General features: G+C 42.5%; 1 protein-coding gene across 1 annotated transcript in view; it reads right to left on the bottom strand.

Annotated features, from left to right (window-relative positions):
- Positions 1-21,678, bottom strand: part of TFCP2L1 (transcription factor CP2 like 1) — a 33,783-nt gene that overhangs the window by 11,803 nt on the left and 302 nt on the right. Inside the window, exons 2-5 of the mRNA XM_026082199.1 lie at positions 17,406-17,557; positions 2,325-2,401; positions 624-729; positions 250-356 (exon numbers count right to left, since the gene is read on the bottom strand). Of these exons, the coding sequence (XP_025937984.1) occupies positions 250-356; positions 624-729; positions 2,325-2,401; positions 17,406-17,557 (442 nt within the window). The remainder of the gene's footprint in view (positions 1-249; positions 357-623; positions 730-2,324; positions 2,402-17,405; positions 17,558-21,678) is intronic.

Here is a 21,678-nt window from a genome sequence, read left to right as displayed (position 1 = left end):
GCTTCCCCCAGATAAAGCCCATGCTTAGAAAGCAGTACCAGTGTTTTAAACACAGATTTTCCCTACCTATGATAATGGACCTTTCCCCAAAGCTAGGCTGGCTTAGCAAGTACACTATAAACTAGTTACACATGCTTGTCACTTGAGTTTATCACCTTTCTCCCTCCTGTCCTGTCTACTTCAAGTTTCCAGGTCTCTGTAAGATATCTCACTATTGTATTTACTGCAAGAATATAACTTATTTCTTACCTGAATGAATGCCGAGGCTCTCTTTGATGGATCCCACAGAAACTCAACAGTGTTCAACTGGGTTGGGCTGGCCCTGGGATCCAAGATACCAACTGACAGTGGAATATCTGTAGAAGAAAACCCCTAAAATTTTAAAAATATTAAATTGAAGAAAAGAAAGCATTTTCATACAATTACAAGATGCATGTGAAAAGCCAAGCCACCAATGATACATCTATTTGGGACCTATGCTGCTACGATCTCCTTCCCACCCAAAGACATACGGGTTTCCTAAGAAAGCAAGGTATAAAGTACCCACACATGCACACACACCACACAACATTCAGCACCTGGCTTCCAAACACTGCACAGGAACCATAATGAAATATTCTCACCTATATCAAGGATGCGGTCCCCAGGTCGACTCCACCTCCAGCCCTCTAGTTGCTGATGTTCTGTGTACTGCAGGCGTCGATCGTGGAAAACTACACGAATTATGCTCTGTTAAAAGAAGATAGCAAGATCAACAAAGTGATCCAGAGGCCCTTCTCTCAAGATGACTTTGGTTTTCCAGCGTAGAAGCAAAAGGAAGTTGATCTGTTCCTCCTACATGTTTCTCATCCCCATGCACGAGGAGAGCAGAGGGTCCCCCTAAAAGACCCATCATCATGTTTGTCAAATTCCTAAGGGACCACTGAGTGAGAGAGGAACACTCCTTCCCCCTCACAGGGCATGTCTATACTGCACAACACAGCCCTGTACAATTTTCTGGGATTCGATCTGGAAGCACTATAGCTATGTCCACTTTATCTTAGGTTTCACACCATGTGAACATTACTATACTGCTTCCACACCCACGTTGGTTCACATGCAGGGTATATTTAATGTGTCTGTACCATGCCCCAGCCCCAGTTTTTCCTACTCTGATTAACAAATGTGAAAGCCAGCTCATCTCTGCACCGATGGAGCTGACATGCCCAGACACCTTGTCAGTGGGAATTAAACTTGATTCCAGCCATTAATGGCCAGTCATTGATGTTGGATTTGACCCAGTGTAGATAAATGAGCAAAGAACAGGAAAGCTTCTGGGGCCTGCAAAGGTTCAGCCATATCAATAACTGGCAACAAAAGGTTGGAATAAGGGCAATCCCCAGCGCAGACAAAGTCAAAAAGTAACACTAATATATGCTTTTGTATATTCCGAGTGCTACGCTAGTATTAATGACCCCTCAGCTCCCAGTTTCTGAAGTCCATGCTCCTACTGGGGACTTCCATACCAAATGAGAGTGAGCAATTTTTGCCAATGAACCTGAGAAAGGCCCAAATCAAACCCTAGCTCCAAGAAGCAAGCAAGCCACAGTGGGAACACCTGCAAAATTGGAATCCAAATCCACATGCTCCCTGAAATGGGTCAAAAGACAGATGTGGAACTGCCTGAACTTGGAAAACATTTGAAATCCAGATTGGAATCCAAATTTTGCAATTAGTCCCCACTTCTCAAAAGATATCCTGAGGCAGAACAGCCAAGAATTTGGGAGAGGAAGGCTTGAAGGTTGGATCCAGAACCAAGATCTGGATCCAAGTTTTGAATTTGAACTGTTTTGGAAAAAAGACTATCCCCAGAACCAAACAACCAAGAACTCAGGACCATGTTCGGTATGTTCAGAATTAAATCCATTACCAAAGTAAACTGGAGCTATGCAGAATCTGCGTGGCAGAATGATGTAAACACCAGGGTCCTCCTTGTGATATGTACCTCAACACAGACGTGTTGCTTGGGTTAAGAAGGGAGACAAGCCTGTCTCTCAGTATTTTTGACCACGTTCATCTTTGAACTTTGGGATTCCCCTGAACCCAATATTCACAGTGAAACTCTGGGGTCATGATCACAATGAAAATAAAGGTTCCCCTGAAGCCCTGTAAAGCCAAACTGCAGTCCCATGAAACTCTAGCACTCAGAAGTAATTCCATCAGCCCTGCTCCCATTAAAAACAATGGCAAACTATTTTCCATTGTCTCAGTGTGAGCAAGGTCAGGCCCTTCATTAGAGGCTGTATGTAGTAGCAGGAAGAAAAGAAATCTATATTTCTCCTTACCTTTACATATTTTGTGTTTAAATCTTGAAACTCTCCCAATTTCCTATTCTCAAGTAGACGGATTTCATAAGACTGACCTAGAGTTTAAGGAAACATTTCCAAGGTGTTTAATATGTTGTAGCAATGAGAGAGTCATGCTGGCATTTATGTGGCTAATAAAGTATACGTTTGATCAGGGAAAGCTCATTTTTGATAACATAATGCGTTTGTCCCAGTCATTGAGTAGGCACTAAACACATCAGAAATCTGAGGACAAGGTTCGTCTTTTGGCTGCTAAAAGCACTCATTGATCATAGTCTGTGCTACAGAGGTCTGGTCATCTTTCAGAAAGTCACCAAGGTTTTCTAGGCCTTTGTTCCCCCGTGTCAAATGGCTGTAACAGCACTTCCTTTGTCTATCCCTTATACTTAAGCTAAGGCTGTGTGAAGAGCTCCTGGCATGAAGGTTTAGGCACTACTCTGTCAAGAAGAGCAATTTAGGCCAGATCTCACCTTCTTCAGGGAGCAGCCAGGTCAGTAAGGTTTTGGGGTGAACCGAAAAAAAAGATATGTTCCATAAGACCTTGAACGTGGCCTTCCAGTACACAAATATTACTTCAGACTCTAGTGTAGAACCAGCAACGGATATTACAATATGCACAAGGATCGCTTCCTGCTATCGGGAGGGATTCAGACTCAAACACCCCACCACCACCATCTGTATAAAGAATTTAGCTAGTTCATTAGAATTTAAATAATTGTTTTATGAAATAACATCTCCATCCAAGGCTGACAGTAGACAAAGAAGACTTATGGTCCCAATACTTTATGCACAAATGGCTAAGACAGCACAAAAGCTTGTTGTATAGGACCAGCTCTGTAAAATAAACCTACAGCTGGTACAGAGGCAGGACAGGAACATTATGATTAATGGAATATATGTATACCTCATAGCTAGTTTTTCTAGTTCATCTTGCCTCCCCCTTTTACTGAAAAAATGTACAGGTAAAACAAGGCAGGCACCAAAAGGGAGATCAGTTTGGATTTTCTGGCTCAACCAGTATCTCCTCAGAACTGGCCTGGCAGAAAACTGCAAAGCAGATGTATCTCCCTCTAAGCAGTTGCTACCAGCACAGACAAAAAAATGCTACATTTCTGGATCTGGATCGTGAAACAGAAGACTTGTGACAGCAGATGTGTCAGAAGGGCACTGCATTTCAATCAGATTTCCCCTTGGAAATCCCAGCTCTTCCGGTCACCCATGTGAGTACAGACTATATCACTAGAGCACAGGGATAATTGTGCTTATTCAGCTGGCTGGGGGGAAAAAAGGACAAGGGGGACCATATTGAAGCCTCAAATGTTTGCACAACACTCCTTCTGATGTCAGTAGGAGCTCTGCAAACAGGAAATGACCCTTGAATTCAGCAACTGGCTTACAGGCTTGGGGAGAGGGGAGAAGGAACCATATGAAGTATCAACTTTAGCACTTGAAATATGCATAGATCTTAACCCATTTCTTTGCATAATAATAAACCAAAATAAAAACAGTGTCCACAGAAGTGGATTTTGTAAAACACAGTTCTGAAATTGAGGTCCTCCACACTTTAACTCAAGGGACACTCTAATATTTCTGCTGATCCAGGTTAATATTACTCACTCAGCAATTTTGAGAGATATACTTATCTCCTCAYATAATCAATACTGTTGTATTAGTGTAGAAAAGACCATGATCAGGTTCACAAAATTGGTCATAGTTATCTATGTTGTTTATAACTGATAATTCAATGTTCAGATTGAAGCAGATTTTGGCAAAGCCATTTGAAGTACTTGGCTGCTTCAATGGCTCAGGTTGGAGATAGATTTCACCAGCAACATAGAGTGATACAGTTCATTGCGTCAAATAAATGTATCCAGCCAAGCATCTCTTGCACTTACAGATCTTTCCCAAGCAAATAGCAGGCTAAATAATCATTACAGAAAAATAATTTAGGATTTGAGACCATGAGCTTCCAAGAGGTAGTAGAATACATGTATGCCAGTACTCAAATGGGGAAACGGGGACGACAAGAGAAGTTTTGTGACATGCCCAATGCTAAAGAGTAAGGCAATGGTAGAGGCACAAGCACTTGCAGTCATTCAGCAAATATCTCGGGGCTTAACAGTTTGTTGGGACACCTTTCTGCTCTTTCATACTCCTACTTTTTGGGCATCCTGATTTGCTTATTTGTAGTTCCTATGAGACAAAAGAAAATAATGGGCATAAGAACACTGGCACCTTCAAAATAAAATCAAGCACTAGGAAACTCTGCAGCACATACCTTCCTACCATGCGCATGGGACAGGAACAACAAAGTAACATGCAGACAATGGGCACCACACATCGCATCCTGACTGTAGTATTTTGGCTTGGATTAAGTTAGAAACAGATTCTGCCCATTGGTAAAAAAGAAACTGTAGTAGAGACAGAGTTAATATTAAATGGAAAGCCAAAGAGGAAATAAAATGCTTTGATGAAAGATATATAGGTCATCTGATGTAAGCCTTAGTTTACACCATGAAAAACCTTATTCAATATGGTATTTTATGATAACTGCTTCCCCTTTACCTCTGAATGTTTAATGCCAATTCCCACGCAGAATAGTAATCAAAATAAGACTGTTCCCAGGAAAACTTCATAAATAAGCAGTTTATTTCTCTTTCCAAGGAACTTTGTGAGTGAGGAGAATTTGGTCCTAATTCCTCACCATTTTTTCGTGCACAAAGTTTCAGTATTGTATTTTAAAAATTCTCCTCTGTACAACTTCTTCCAGCAAATTCACTGCCCCATGGCTAATGTTACTTCATAATTCATTGCTGTAGCATGAACAGGGACAGGGTTCAGATATTTGTGCTTTTATGGTACTAAGCTGTTTGGGTTACGATTTTTCTTGGAAAATACCTCCCAAACCTTGTTTACCATATGTTTTCCACCATCACCAACTGCGAAGCTCCTGAAATGGTGAATGACAATGCCAACCTCGTAATTATAAAAACTGCAGAAAATAACCCCAAAGAATCAGTACTTGGATGCTGGAGAACAAGACCCCTTTCTAAAACAAGGGAAAAAACAGTGACCTAGTCTGAAGAAAGCTGAACTCTCATTAACTTCAAGGAGAGCTAAGAAGCCACTAAAGGCTCTGATATACAGATCATCTATGAACTCTGCATCACTGRCTCCAGAACTAACAGGCAGACATTGACAATCTTCTGCGCAAACTAGATCAGTAACAGATCGTTCTGTTAATCACGTATTTAAATCCGCAAAGAAATGTAGTTGCAAAAGTGTAACTAAAACAAACCCTGCTCCCAGTTCCCAGGACAGACTGCAACTGGTTAAGCCCAAAATATACAGCTGAAAAATAAGAGTTCCCCTATAAAAAGTTTTTCCATCTGTCACCTTCATTAATACAGATTTTACTAAATATTTCCAAGTTGAAGCTTGGTGGCAAAGCTGAAGACGGAGACAGAGGGTACTGATGCTGAGGCTTATTGCAATGATTTGAGCAAACAGTCTGACTTTGACCAGGGCATGGGCTAGTCCCCCGCTGACAAGGGCTTAACGTCCACTGGGATTTGGTCTGACTAGTAGAGCTCCTAGCAGGAAGACCCCAAAGAAAACATCTGTGGCGATGGGAGCAGCAGTGGCAGTTTCACAGCAGTCCCTTTTACCAGGACACTATTCAACATTGCTCAGCATTAGTCTTAAACACAGCATTAAAGGCCAGCTGAAACCCTTTTCTTCCATGCTGTCAGCAACTGCTATAGCTGCACCACCAGCAGCAACAAGGGTTCAAGATAGTCCCAAACTTGGTGACCCACTTGGTTTCAGGTCATGTTATAATATTGGACTCATACATACAAGGGTACCTAAAGCCTGGTATCAGCCTCTTTATCACTACCTGAAATAAAGAGGACATTTTGCAAGCAAATCCCCAACATAGCTAAGGCGAAAGCAGAATCTTGTCCTGCCTGCCTGTTTGACCCGGTGTTCCCCTTACGCAGAACTTGCCACAACCCTTCTTCCCTACCTCCAGCAGGAACAGAATGGTAATAAATATTTGGATAACCACATTAAATTCCTGAGATACAATTTGTCTCCCAGCTTCACCGAAAGCTTCAGGGGCACCAATAAAAACCTGGGTGGGTAAAGATACACTGTAATTTGTATTTTGAAAAGACAGTCCCTGAGCAACAGCAAATTTATGCAATCACCTCTTAGGCCAGAGTTTCAGCAACTCTGCTTTACAAACAAGAGTAGTATCCAGCAAAATAGTAACCACCCAGGTCCACAGAGTTCCTGCTTGGTGATTCATAAAGCAATTGCATCTATCTTGAAGAGGATTTATAGACTGTTTACTTTTTAAACTTTTATTGTTTTTGGCAATTAATGCACATTAAATGCACGTATGGCCACTTGTTAGTTTTGGGACAAAAGAAACAAAAGCCAGCAATTTGCTACAGATGGCAAATAATTTAGTTCAACAAAAGAATACTTTCACATGCTCAAAAGGTACAAGTCATAACAATTTACCTAATTTCCATTGCTGGAATTCAGTCAACGATCAGTAATTCTGGGCAACTTCTGATTTTAAAAGATTATCATTATTTTAAAGTCTAAGTTACATTTTGTTCAAAGACTATTTATTACACAACCACAATAACCAGCTTTCTTTTTTGTTGTGGTGTTACATTTCAAGGGCGACTTATGCCATACACTATGTGGCCTTTTACACAATACATTGATACAATATGCTAATCTCTAATTAGGATATTGATGTTCCAAATCAATACACCAATGACTAAGGCCTTACTTGATCTAGCCAAGTAGCTGGCTTGCCTTTCCAGCAATTAAACCCCAATCTCATACTAAAAAATTGCAGTGGATAGAAAAAAAAAAAAATAACTGAGGGTCCTCTTTCTCAGAAGGGATCCACACAGCGCTAGACAGAACCAGCCTGGAAACTGTTTGATTATTAAGCTAAGCTGACCAATAAAAATTCCATTTAGCAACTTTATATGGACATCCTAAATAGTGCAGAGATAAAGGCAAAAGAATGTTGACAGCTGAATGCAGCACGCAAAAGGAGGGGGGAGGGAAATAAAGGACCCAAGCACACCTAACAGACAGGAGGATCACCTTTCAAACAGTCAAATGCAACCATTCAGGGCATCAAGCACACAGAAAGATTTTTCTGACAAGAAAGATTGATGAAACCACCATGTAAACAGGCAAGAGTGACAGAACTGGCATCTGATCTTGCATGCTTGATTGTCCACACCTTTTTAGCCAGAAAAAAACAAAAATAAAACCTATCACAAGACTTGCCGAGGTAGCTCATACACGGACACTCTGCAGGACAAGTAGCAAGGGCAGAATCCTCCCTTCCTGGCCATTCTGCAGTTGCCCACTGCAGCCTCATTTGACAAGATGCAGTAGGAGATGTTTATCCAATGGATATTATGAATTCACCAGCTACACAATAGGCCACCCTGAAAGTTCCCGCTGTGCTAGGAGCATGGAAATCCTGCAAAGCCCAAACTGCGGGGCAGGAAATGCAAAACAAACATAAGAGTCATCCTGACATACCAGATCATTTGTCCATCTTGCCCCATATCTCATCTTCAACAGCAGCTGTTTTTTAAGGGTTTAGGGATGGAGTGGAAGAAACATGGGGTGACTACAGTGAGCCCTTTCTTGGCCATAACCTCCTAGTTTTTGGTATTCAAGTGTTTAGGAAATCTTTAGGCTGTACCCATACCAAGCTGCACAGTCACGACCAATGGACACAAACTCCTTTTTTGTATGAACTCCTGAACTTGCTTATACTATGGCAGTAAGTACCACAGTTTAAACATGCTTTCCTTTAGTATTTGCAATCCGACCCATTCCTACACTTAACTCCATCCTGTTTCCCTTTGCAGCAAAGCTACTTTGGCTCCACTATGCTTAGGTACCCATTAAAATCCAATACCGAAGCCACAGAAAATTCCTTATCTGCCCTACTTGCCATTACCACCAGGGTAGGAAGACTGCAGGAATGTACAAGACTAATTCAACTACTATTCTACTAATTCTACACCCACACTATAGAGCCACACTGTCATCATGTCTCTTCCAATATTTCTCCTCCTTTTACAATCCACCCCCATCTCTGGGGAGGGGTTGTCTCCTTCTTTCTCTTCCTCTGCCTCTTTCTTGTGGGAAAGACAAACGCATGCCTAGGAGCCAAGTTCACTGGAGGAAAAGCTCAGCTCATTTACTATATGAACATTTGGCTGAGCCCTTGTCTTCACAGACTTTTGAAGATAGTCCATTTTACAGTGGTGACACTTCATAGCTAACAGGCATTAACAGAAACATTCCTCATTTACAGTAATTTCCACTCAAAAGAGAGAGGGCCGTATATTTAATTCCTTCAAGACTACAGTCTAACTTTGAATTATGGACTCAAAACCAGCCAGCAGACATAGAAATGCTTTCAGTTGCTAAGTTCACCGTGTGCACTTGGTCTTCTCTTGCATACATTTCCCCCCAGTGTGGTACAGGTTTTGACTTTTAGTACAAACTCATTGGCAAAGGAATGATGGAGTTCTGATGGAAAGCTGAAAGCATATCTACCCTGTGAAAATAACTTCTTCCTGTATTTCCACTTCTACAGCATGCACTTGAAATACCCGGGACTATCTGGCTCATGTCTGTCCAGCTCAGAATATCTCAGCCCCCTCCGTGTAAGTAAAAAATACCAGCTCTTTCTAGTTTCAACCTGTTCTGAGTCAATTTGGACAACAAGTTTTATAGCTCTGCCAGAGTAACTTTGTGTGTAATATTTACTTGAGTTGCAGATAACTGAAAAGAATGGTCCTTGGCTGAGGGTGCTGAAGAGGGGATGCAGAAGAGCCCAGTACTATTCCTGACTCCGTCAGAAGCTCCTTCAATTGYCCTCAGGTTCCTCCACCAAATTTTTGCAGTGATAAACCAGGAGAAAGAAAGTCCCACTCCTGTATCTGGCTGCTCAGCTAATTTCATCCAAGGCAGGGATAGCCTTATGAAGTCTGCATGCTACCTGACATGCAGGCTGCTGTGCTTCTCCAAGTTAAGACCTAAGCAATACTGAGGCCTAGGGGGAAAGTAAGGTCCTCCTTCCTCTGACCTACTAGCCCATTATGCCAATCATCTGAGGGAGTCCAATCAGAGACRCATGGAACTTGTAAAATTCATGTTGCTCAAAAACCTTTCTCACCATCTGATCAGTACTCAGACCTCTGACACAGAGGTGTGGTAAAAAGCTCAAGCAGCGTTACAGAAGGAGCAGAGTTGCTGGGTTTCTTTTTCAAAAGAATTACACTTTTTTCTCCTGATAGCTAAACTGCTTGAAAACCAGCAGTGATGTGGTCTTGCCCCAGAGCATCTCTATTCTGATGAGACACCCAGCACCAAGGCGCTTCATTTGGCTAAGAAGGCCCAAAACAAAGAACACAAGTCAGTGCCTACTACACAGTGGGTGAGGAGATGTGACTGACAGTTTTCCCATCAAACCACACTGTACCTTTGACACATGTCACAAATGTGACACCAAGCTAGGACTAGAGGAATCTCACTGCTCAAACATTTGCTGTCTAGTTTCAGGAACACGTAATAAATGCATGGTAAGAGGAAAAGCAAAAGAAAGGGGCCTTTTCCAGGGTCTTTGCAGGCAAGATATCATACATTACTCCTATAAAAACAGCTAATCATGTCAGAATGCAGTATTTTCCAAGTTTCTTATTGCTACCTAAAATGTGGTCTTTAGGACACCGCAAGTTAGGAAGAGCTAATTGGAAAATATCCATATCCTCTCAGACTGATGAGTACATTGATACAGACATCAAATGTTGCAGAAACATAGGCAAAAAATTTACTAATAAAATTACAGACATTTTAAAGTAGATATAGAAATGGGGAAGGTAAAAAAGTGGCATAAAGTATTAGGAAAAAACCTTACCAATATTTCTTACTTCTCCCTACACTCAGGGCAACTTCTGAGCTTCCTTACACTTCCTTCCTTTATGGATATTGAAGATTTATGGAAGCAGGAGAACAAAATGCAGTCTAGGGGCTTCCAGTGGGAGTTGTGTACAGGGTAGACAATCAAATGGAAATTCACATTTCCATTTGAATTTCATCCAGATGCTAGCAACAGAAGTAAAGAAGTGATTACAGAAAAAATAGAAAACAGCCTCTTGGTTAAAAGACAGCTGAGATTCTAGATTCCTAGGGACAACAGAAGTCAGATGCTCTACTTATGCAGAGGTGCCCTGTCAGCTGAAGCAAGATTCATAGTGAGCTTAGGGATGGTGTGGTTTGGAGACGGGATTGTTTATCCTGGGCTGCCAAGCAAAGACAGAGCTGCCAAACATATGGGGAAATTGCTGCTAGCACAATTAATGGCCTCAGCTAAGACACGAGAACCTATTCAGAGCTGTCTTCAAAGTCATGTAGGAATCAAATTCCTTCTCCAAAGACGAAGAGGTGCCACCACAAGAACCAAAAATTCCAAATAGCTAGTCTCAGCAAGGAGAAAGACAAGCCAGCTTTGTTAGCCATTTCTTGAAGCTATCTAAAACCAGGAACAGACTGGAAAGGGAGCAAGGAGCAGTAGGGCACCCCGCAATGATCAGGAACCAAGGTAGCATAGGCGGGTAGTCACCAGGGAACACCTGATGTTCACATCCTCACACTAAGTCATTTTTGCGCCCATGRTCTCAGACAACTGTAGAGCCCATGTTCACACGGGAGAGGCCACAGGCAGCAGAGGTCCTTGGAATACCATGAGCCCATCAGTAATGGCAGAGATTATTAGGAAAAGAGGCAGTTCTTAGTATGGGACAAAGCAAAAATATCCCTGCAAACAGAGCTATAATTAAACCAGAAGCACACCCAGTCAGAGCTGGTCACTCAGCCTTCTCTACACTTCATTTAGGCAAATAAAGAATTGTTCCAGGAAAACTACAAACAGTCAGACAGTTGTGACCCCATAAAAACTCAATTACGTACAAGTTAACGTCAATACAAAACAGCTTTTTTTCATTTACTGTAAATCTCAGTGTTTAAAACTAGGTTCTCTGGCTGCAGAAGATTAGATGGTTGGATTTGAACTTTACACTTTTTAAGAGAGGCAAAGGTTCTCTTTTGCTTTCTTCTGTTATAACCAATTTCATCTCCTACTCAAGCAATTGGCAATCAGCTTCAAAACGTCTTCTTCAGTTGCTCATTGCCCTGTGCTTTCTGTGCCTTTCTTTGCAAGAGAAAGCAGAACACATCTGTAGTGACCTCAGGCAGGACAACAGCTAGCAGATTTTAAACACAGCAGAGTTTCAAGTATACCAGTTTATGCAAACCTGTCTTGAGTCTGCATGTGATACATGTCTTTGCATCTGAGGACTTAGATTTGGGGCTTTCATTCAGGAGTGGCACAGATTCAAATTAAGTCCATTTTTACTTCATGAGGCATCTGTTGCTTATGCACCACTACAGCAATGTTCTCAATATCATTGCAGGTCTTCTCGGATGTTAGTGGTTTTCTCTCATGGTTTGGGTTTTTGGCTTGTTTGTTTTCTGAACTGTCTAGGACTGGCAATAAAGATAACTCTTGGAAGACACCGTAAAGCACAGATGGTCAGCCTACCCTAACCCTAACCAGCTGTATACTAAAATCCTCACATGGCTGAGAACCACAAGGCACATACCACACATCTGGGTAGCTGAACAGAACCCAGGAAAACTTTAAAGCAGGTGATGGCTGGTTATTCTGAAGTGCCATTGGTGGGGCAGAGCTGGGTTCGGCCCACAGCTGGCTCCCAGTGACCCACTGCCATCAGCCTTAACAACCCTCTGTTCAGAGTAATTCAGATCTCTGGCTCTGAGTCAACCCAATGCTGGTCATGAAATAAAATCATGACTTGAATAGCTCACAATCCACATGCGGCTCTAAAGCTACAAGCTGATCTTCTTAGGGAAACAGTATTTGCTGGGGGGGTTTTTGTTTTTTTTTAAGAATTATTTTATTTCCTCACATTTATTAGCATTCCAGTCTGCTGTACAGTGCCTGTCTCCCCTGCATTCCTCCTAGTGCAATTTCTGGAACCACCTTCATTGCTCCCATTTCTGTCTGCGTTTGAAACTAGTTTCAACCAGCCATAGTCAAACCACACCCCATATGACTGCAGACCATGGAATATGCAACTGCATAAAGATCTCTTGCTAAAGCAGTGGTTTCTAATATGGTTGCTGGTTGATTGTTTGTCTGAAAATCCCTATCCACAAGAGACACTGAAATAGTGCTAAAAGGCAGGCTAGTTCCAAAACTGTTAGGCGATGTTTGCGCTGCAGACTTCTGGATAGTGTAGCTCTGTCGACAGATGCTACCCCTGACCAAAGGAGCAATGCCAGCAGCAGCTCCTAAAGTGTCCTCCTAAAGACACGGCACCTTTACCAGTTTCACGGACTAAAGGGGGAGTGGTTTTAAGACACTAATACTAATACATACTAATATGCCTATACTTTGTCCTGTCAGGAGTAATCCTACTAGGATCCAGTAAGGTTCTCTTAATGYAGGAACTGCCTTAAGGATTAGCAAACTAAGATCATGTTCAATTCAGGCTAACAGGGTGCTGGCTCCAGTTTCCCAAAGAATGTGGGAAGGCAGAGGGGAAGAGACTGGGAAAGACAAGTGTAATGAGTCAGTCTTTGGAACTCAAGCTAAGGGTTTGACTTTACTTACTTGATTTACAGGCTCATTCTAGAGTTGCAGCCAGTGAGTATTCAGGGTTTCAAACTGGAGCGGACAAGCTTGGGAGCCTGCCACTGCTGGATGTCCCCAAGTCAACTCAGAACAAGAGAGAAACTCATTTCCTTATATTCCTTCACAAATGCTTCGTCTGCCCTTKGCTGAACACACAGGCATCCCCTTTTCAGGAATCCTCTTGGATTTCTCCTTCATGCTCATGGACATGAGTCCAGGCCAAAGGCCTCTTCCTCCTCAACACTGTTGACAATCTCTCTGGGTCTGTCCACCAAAAAGCAAAGCTCATTAGAAGTCATCATGCACCACAGACCTGGGGCCCTCTCCCATCTGTACAAGAACCCAGCCACTGGACAGCCCTTCTTTCCAGTCAGTTGTATGAAACCTTTTCACACCTTGGTGGAATCTCTCCACTGGAATCTCTCCAAAGGAACCTCTCCTTTCTTCTATGCTGTTCTGTACATGGAATACCTCTTGAGTTGACCCACCCACCAACCACTGTTGAACTAATCACATGTGGAGGCGAGAGTGAGTGTTTCAGGGCAGGGAGCATAACTGTTTCCCAGTGACAAAAGGTCAGCTATTGAGTGCTGAAAAGCTTGAGTAAGGAATGCATGTTTGGACAGCAAGTGGCAAGAGTCACCCAGCCAAACAGCCAGGAAGTAAACACCATATCCTATCCTCACAATTTGGGTAAGTAATTGCACTGGATGTAAATTGCTTTGTCAGATAGGGACAGCCACTGTTTCTTTGTAGCTGTGTTGCTAGGAGTCAGCTCTCACCAACTGAGACAGGGCAAAGGGACATACATTAATGAAGTTACCCATTTTCTAAGGTAATTTGACTCAAAATTCAAGCCCAGCAGGAGGAAAGGAAGTTTTGTGCAGAGTATTCGACTAGACCATGGTAAGTGCAGAAAGAGGGTAAGGTGCAAGAGTTGCCCCTTTGCCTACAGTCAGCATAAGGCAGTAAGTTGTAGAGAATGGTTTAAGCCTCTTCACGAGATGGCTACGGCACTACAGCTTGGTCACAGCATGCTGGAGTCAATCAGTTCTTCTCCCACTCAGTTCTTCTGCCATGCCATGACTATGGCATGCTGGAATAGCTCCTGAGGCTTGGGTTGTCTTGAGGTTCCCTTCATGTACCTCAAGCATAGCTTGAGGCTTAAAAACCTCACTCAAGGCTACAGTACAGGACAAGCTCCTTAACAGCTATGCAAACTATAGAGAGCACAAGAAAGGAAACTGTCATTTTTAAAGCAAGCCTCACATAACATAATTCTATTAATGTGATGAATTTTCTGACAGTTGGAGCCTTTAAATTAAGACCTGTCTTTCAATAAGATGTGCTCTAGCTCAGCTAGGACATCCGAGATCAGTGGGGCAGTGCCTGGGAGGTATTCCCTGGCTTGTGTTGAACAGGTCACATTAAACAGCCCTCTGGCTTTAGTGGAGAGAGTGGGGGAGAAATACTTATGCAGCAGATACCTACTGAGAATCTATATGGCTCAGGAATCAGAAGTGATTCCCATAGAGATATTCTTCTGAAACAAAGAGAATTTGACTCAAACACTTTAATTTTTGTTTTTAAACAAACACATGTCCTACTTTTTATTCCAGAAGGTCAATGCATGAGGAACATGCTTTTGTCACAGATGTGATGAAAAAGACTATTTATAAATACCTTTTATGTAGGAGTTCATAAACAAAACGAGCTCTAAGCAAAACAGGTAGTTACCTGCCAATTCATAAGGACTCTGTACTGGGATTGCAAGGCAAATCACTTTTTTTTTTTTTTTTAAACCCAGGGCAACATCCTCACCGATACTCCAACAACAAAAATAAGACTTCCCCAATCCTGACCACAGCCAGTTAAAATCAGTTCCCAATATCCTCTTCTCTTCATCTCTGTAATTACCCTCAATTAACACATAAGCTTCTCACCATAGGCCATATCTATATGGAAGCAGACTCTAGTCCCTTTTTCCTAACTAGCACAGACAAGGGATTTTGGTCTAAGGGATACAGTATCATGGTATACCTACAGGCCAGGTGAATTTAGAATCAAGTCCTGCCCTTACTACTGGAGAGGGTAAATGTTGGGAGCAGGAGCATCAGCTGCCAGTATAGATGCTGAAGCAACCTGACAGAATGAGGAAGAATAGCTTTTAAAGAAGGGGCACTGCAAGATCTCAAGAGGGGGAAAAAAAAAGGCTACACACAGGGAGTCCAGTATTTAAGCAGTGCATTGAATTTCAAGAGGATCTCAAAGAAGCCCATACGATCTCAGTGTAAGGAGGAAGATTCATTGCTTGGGAGCTTAAAGAAATGAGCAGGGGATRTTGCTGAGAAGGTGGCAGGCAAACATGAAGCTCCTGCCAAAAAGAAAAGAGAGCAAGAACAGTGTGAGCCTTTAAACTGCCAGGAGATGCACCACCTTTTACCACTAATCACCCCAAAGACCCCAAAAGGTGGTGTTGCTGGTTCCATCCACCATGGAAAGACAACAGCAGTTGAGAGACCCCACTTCTCCCCCAAGCCCCTTCCCAACTCTGACCCATTGCATGGCTCCTGCCAGCCTCATCCCTGCTTCGTTCCTCCAGGCCTGTCTTGTCTCATGCTCTCCAGGACACGTTCTGCAAGGGCATATCCTCACCCTCCCCCTTGAGAACTTCAAAACTTTCATCCTATGAGGGATGAAAGACAGATGCAGAAGATGTCTGAGAACTGGTGGTCTGCCAAGTAAGTCAGTCAGTACTGTGTTGCAGTGGAGCAGGAGACCATTCTTGTGATAGTATGCAGGAGAAAGACCAGCACAGCACAGCCTATCATGCAAAGGTGGTAATAGTCTGGCTTTGCATAGGAAAACCTGGATCGCTCTAGTGACAGAACTCTAATAAGTTGAAACTCATGGCACTGTGTGGAGAGTTGTATTGTTTTTGTCCTTGCAAGATAAGAAAGCAAACTGTTTGAAAGATGCTATAGTATTTGGCAGACAGCTGCCTTTTACAACAGAAGATCTTTTACTCTGAAACAGGATAGAATTTCGTGTTTCACAGAAAGATTCATCCCATCTCACCCTTGATATGCCCATCACTTCCCCGGGCTTTCTGTATTTGGATGGATAATTTGGGACTATGCAATCACAAATCAACTGTCTGTTGATCTGTGAGACATCGCAGTGCCAGATTATGTGACAGGGCACATCTGGCTCCTTGGGCAGAGCCTGCAGCACTAGGCTGATCTTTCTGGTCGGGCTCCACTGGGTCTAACTACTAGCAACACAGATCCGGAAGACAGCTGCACCTGAGGCCACAGTGCCCAAGGGAGGTCAGGGTTGTGCTCTGTACAATCATTGAAAGAGAAATCTAGCCACAGAGACACCTGAGTGAGCTTTACGCTCAATGCACAAAGCTTGAAGAGCTGGTGCAGCATCCTGAAGCAGGAGGAGACATCAGTAATATAAGGTAGACAGCCTTCAGCTTGTTGCTGGGCTAATGCCCTTGTTTATAACCTGACAGAAAATAAATGTAGTAAGTTGTAGCACAAGCTGTGCCTGAAGAAGTCTGATCCTTCCAGGACCCATGTGCAGGAGTGCTGAAAAGTGACAGCCAAATTCCAACCACAGATGCGTGTGCACAAGTTCTGCCAGAAGGAAAAAAAAAAAGCCTAGAGAAACATGCAGTGCTTGTTTATCTAGGAGTAAAAATTAGCTTATGAGGTCAGCTATGGAGAACCTTGCTACAGTGAACCCCAGCAACATGTCAACTTAGGCACTCAGTGGAGCAGAGCCACACCACCCAGCCAACAGGAGCGATGTCATGCTCCGCACAGACCACCAAGGAGCCATCATGCACTTGCTAGCTCATCCTCTGGCATTCCCCCCATCAGAGCTGGGGGACTTGCAACACTGAGAGCCCTCCCCAGCCCAAAGCCTGCCAATATGCTAAATTTATCTGGTCTTTTAAGATGAAGGTAGGAGGCTCCATTTTAAATTTTCAGAGATTAAGCCAGTACCTGGCCACATGGAATTGTGCATGCCATAATGCTGCTTTTGGTCAATAATTAACTCAATGAAACTTCACCTTTTGTATCAGCTGACAATCTGGTCTATAAATATGAAAAATTAAAGATTCTTCCTTTCCTCCATCCCCCTCCCATCTCTTTCCCTCTTTCCCCCTTCCCACTGCCCTCCCAGTGAGGCATAAGAACGGGATTCAATCTCTCTCTCATGAATCATTCCCGGGAAATATGCCTTCCTTCAGTGAGTACAAACCCTACCTTGGTTGAGATAGGTCAGGGTTTCTTCATGCAGTTTCACAGCAGGTGACGTAGCTGTGCAGAGAACATACTGAAATGGAGGCAGTTTGGCTTCATTCTCAGGAGACAGCTGTGGTTCTTCCTGCTTGAAGATTGGCAGTGCAAGCACATCACTGAAACATACAATTCACATGCATTTAGTTACAAAGACTTTATGGAACAACCTAGTCTCAATCTGGACTTGATTCTCATGATCCGAGATAATGGAGATTGTCTCTGGAGAAACGGTTAGTTATGACAGCTAAAAAAGAATTTGGACTGTATAACGCAGTAAGGCAATTTCTGCATCTGGGACGTCAGCAATGGACACAAAAGAACATCAGCATCAGCAAAATAGAACATTGTTGGGAATTAGTATGATTTAAAAACATAAATCGGATCTAAATTTTAGTTAATCAGTCTTCCCGATTAGAGAAAAAGAAAAAAAAGAAAAAACACTACCAAAAATAGATTCTCCTTCCTTGTAGAAATACATTTCTTAAAACGTTCTTGGGTTTTCAGACAAAAATCCATCAGAAGAATCGTACACCTCTTAATATGGCACCAGAACACCTTCATAAATGCACACACAGGTGCTCATGAGCAGCTTCACTAGGAGCTGTGCACAGTTCCAATTCTGACCTCCTTTACAACACTTTAATGCTGACCTGCCTGCTGACATACAGTTAAGCTGATGCCAACTTGTACTTATCATCAAGCAGAACGGATATTATTAAGGCTGAGTGCACAACAGAGTAAGAAAGAAAAGAGATGTCAGGAATAAGCATCCTTATCTTAACACGTCTGATGCTTAAAAACCGCATTAGCCTTTCTGATGTCTCTAACACTTCTGGTCGTTGTGTCCACTTACTTAAAAATGTTAATACCCTTCCAAGCCAGGAGGATTATGCTGAACACAAAAACTGTTCAGAATAAATAAGCAGAGATTTCTTTTTCCTCTCCATTTCTTCCAGGTGTGTGAAGACACTTGACATTCAGGTTAGAGACTGCAGTTCTGCTCCTTTCAGTAATCTCCCCCCCAAAAAGCTTTTAAGAAAAAAACCATCYAGGAACATGCCAATGTGTACTGGCACGCTCCCTATGGTAAGAGCGCTAAAAATTTTTCCTTGCCTGTTCAGTTAATGATCCACTCTGTGTTCACTTGTAACACCCACAACCTTGAAGACTACCCAGGTCATCAGTAAAATGGTGCAGTAGTTTACAGTAAACTCTTAGAAGCACCTGGTTCGAATACAGATACTCCTATTCATGGAGAAATAAAGCCAGAGAGCAAACCGTGCCACTTCAGGTACAGGCAGGAGAAAAGAAACACCGGTCCCCGTTTCCATTCTCTTCTCCAACCGCCCCCCCCCCCCCAACAACTTGGAGGCATCCAGCCCCATTTGCTTACTGGCATTACTGACATAATCACAGCTCTTGCCTAACTGCAGCCCTAGCCTCCCCCCCCTCCCTTAGGGATGATGATTTACTACAATAATGAAGTGACAGAAATGCCTCCAGCAGATTTCTAAAATAGATATCATTTCTCTGCACACACACAGGATCTGACAGTGCTCCACAGAATCATCTCACTCACCCTAATGCCAACATTTGTTCTCAACTCATTCATCTGCACAATGCTATTGGAATGCATGTTGCTTTACAAAAGAAAACAGATTTTAAAAAACCAAAAAGTTCTAAATTTTAAAATTTAAAAAAAACAAAAGAACACACCTCAGATAAAGAGTATACAGTGTGCAAAATCTGGCCCACAGTTAACACAAAGGGTGAGRAATTCATACACCTATTCAGCTGAAATAGTGGAGAAATTCAGACATGAAGTCAAAATTCAAATATCCCATTCCACTTCAGGCTCCTGACACCCCTACATTTTACTAGAACAGCTGTTTGATAGTTGATGACTATAAATACTGAGGGATTTGTAATTTGGTTTCCAGAAAATTTAACCATATTAAAGAACTGATGAAGCTGCACAAGTAAATCATCTTTTTATTCCTATAGCATTTGAGCCAGGGCCAGTGGAATCCAAAGCTTTATATCAAGCCCTTATGAAACATTTCAACTTCTTTAAAGTATTTGGAACACAGAAAGATTTGGACAACAGGTCAAGGATTAAAAGAAGTTGTAACTATAAACTATATAACTACAGATACAGAAGACACTGCAATATTTGTTCAACTGTATTCACTCAGGAGTTGCAAATCAAGTTTTGGGAAAAGTTTTTTTTTTTTTTTTAATAATTGTTCACACCCTTTAAAAAAGGAAAAAAAATTGCTCAAAACTCTTCCTAGGTTCACCTATCAGCTTTACGGTCCATGTCTTAACCAAGGGTGAGTCAACTTACCCGGGGAAGGGAGAAAGTTAGTTGAAATAGATGGTTCCACTAGCTGGCAGAACAAAGAGTGAAATATATAATGTGTTTCCATAAAGATGAATGAAGATTTGCCAATGTTCCACCTGTGCAAAGGTTTTTCTGTAATATTCTATTGCAGGAACTACAAATACCCATGGCAAATGCACCACAGTGAGGTATGGCAGAATTTACATGAGATATCTCAGATATGGACAAAGCCTTCAATATATACAAAGTATAATTGATAAAAGCTTTTCCTCTAGCTACTTCAAGCATTGTCCTATTTCAGCTACGTAGTCACTACAAGTGGGTACAGAAAMCCTTCAGAAAGGCACAACTCAGCAAAAATGCCCCATACTAGAAACATGTCTTGACATATTCCCATGCAAAGTAAATTGGCCAGAATTAGAAGTSTCCAGAAAGAACAAGGGTTTTATTCCACTGACCTTCACTGCAGCACCTGAGGCCATTGCTTAACACTGCCATAAATCTGGCTTTAGAGCTTTTAGTACCAAATCAAAAATGCCACGGTCACAGGAGCAGAGGCTCACTGAAGTTTAAGTTTGTTCCAGGAACGCTGACAGGTTAACGTTGTAACGGCAGCCTGCCTGCCAGCTCAGGTATCATTTATCCCCTCACAGCTAGCATAAGGTCAGCATCAAGCCAGCAGAAATACTCTAACGTGTTTTCTGGACAATTCAAAGGAAGTTGGATTGCAGGCTCAAGCCTGACCCAAACTTGATCTTGTAGCACTCAGATGCTGTGAATCTACAGTATTAATGAAACAACCCGAGCATCATTATCTTGCTCTCTGAACCCCGAGACTGTATGTGCAAGTACCTACACTAAGGCTGATGTGCTGCCACCCTTCTCACTGTCCTCAGCTAAGCAGCTTTGCAAGCACAAAGCAAGRGAGTACAACAGTTTTGCCACATGCACGCTATTAAAACAGATTTACTGGGATAGAGGAAGGACGTAAAACACGTATGAAGTGGGAAAACTGCAGGGAAGCAGTATTGTATCATTCGGTAACAGGAAGTGATTCTTCAACCGAAAAGATTCCTCTGCATGGGTAGGGAGCAGGAAGAGTTAAAATTGCATGTCTCATCGAAAGGAAAGTTTTATCTGTGTTTGAAGTACTTTGCTGGGCAAACTCGATGTCCTCTCAACAGCTGTTATTTGGGGGCATGCTTTGAAAGCAAGGCTGTCGGGCCAGAGCCAGATTTTCTCTGCTGCTGTAATTCAGCAAAGGCATACTTCAACCAAGTAGCAACAACTGACGCCAGCTGAGAGCTCAACCTTAAATATTCACAATAAATAAATAAATAAATAAATAAGCACCCAGCAAAAAGGAAACTCCCCAAGTTGTCTGCTTTGTTGTCTTTTGGAGGGAGGAAATACGGGTTTGTGGTACACATGTTACAGGCTATTGTTTAGCAGCCCTTATGCTTAAATTAGGCGCATTTAATTAAATGCGACTGTGCGAGGGCAGGAAAAAGCTGGTTTAGACAAGTTCAGAAAGTGAAATTAAGAGCTTTCTACCCAGCATCCCAAAAAGAAAGAGGCAGAAACCCAGTCCTGAGAAAACCAAGCATCTTCTTAATTTGCGAGCGGTCGCTCTGGGCAGAGTTTTGACAGGGCTGCGCAACTAGTGCACCTTCTGCCTTTGAACTACGTTATCTGAGTCCCTGCAGAAGGAAGCCATCAAAAGCGATAGAGCAAAATTCAATTACCTAACTAGGCAGTTAAAAAAGAAAAACAAAACAAAACAAAGAAAAGCGCCCTCACGGCTCAAAAAAGGTTTCCTCCAGCAAGCGGGACCTTTCTCAAGCGGTCGCCCCCAGCCCCGCTCTCGCCGCCGGGCAGCCCCGCGCTCGCCCC

The sequence above is a fragment of the Apteryx rowi genome, unplaced genomic scaffold, assembly GCF_003343035.1.
Source record: "Apteryx rowi isolate R43461 unplaced genomic scaffold, aptRow1 scaffold_57, whole genome shotgun sequence".
NCBI classification, from domain to species: Eukaryota; Metazoa; Chordata; class Aves; order Apterygiformes; family Apterygidae; genus Apteryx; species Apteryx rowi.
Note: the sequence above shows the minus strand (reverse complement) of the source record. Positions and strands in the feature narration are given on the sequence as shown.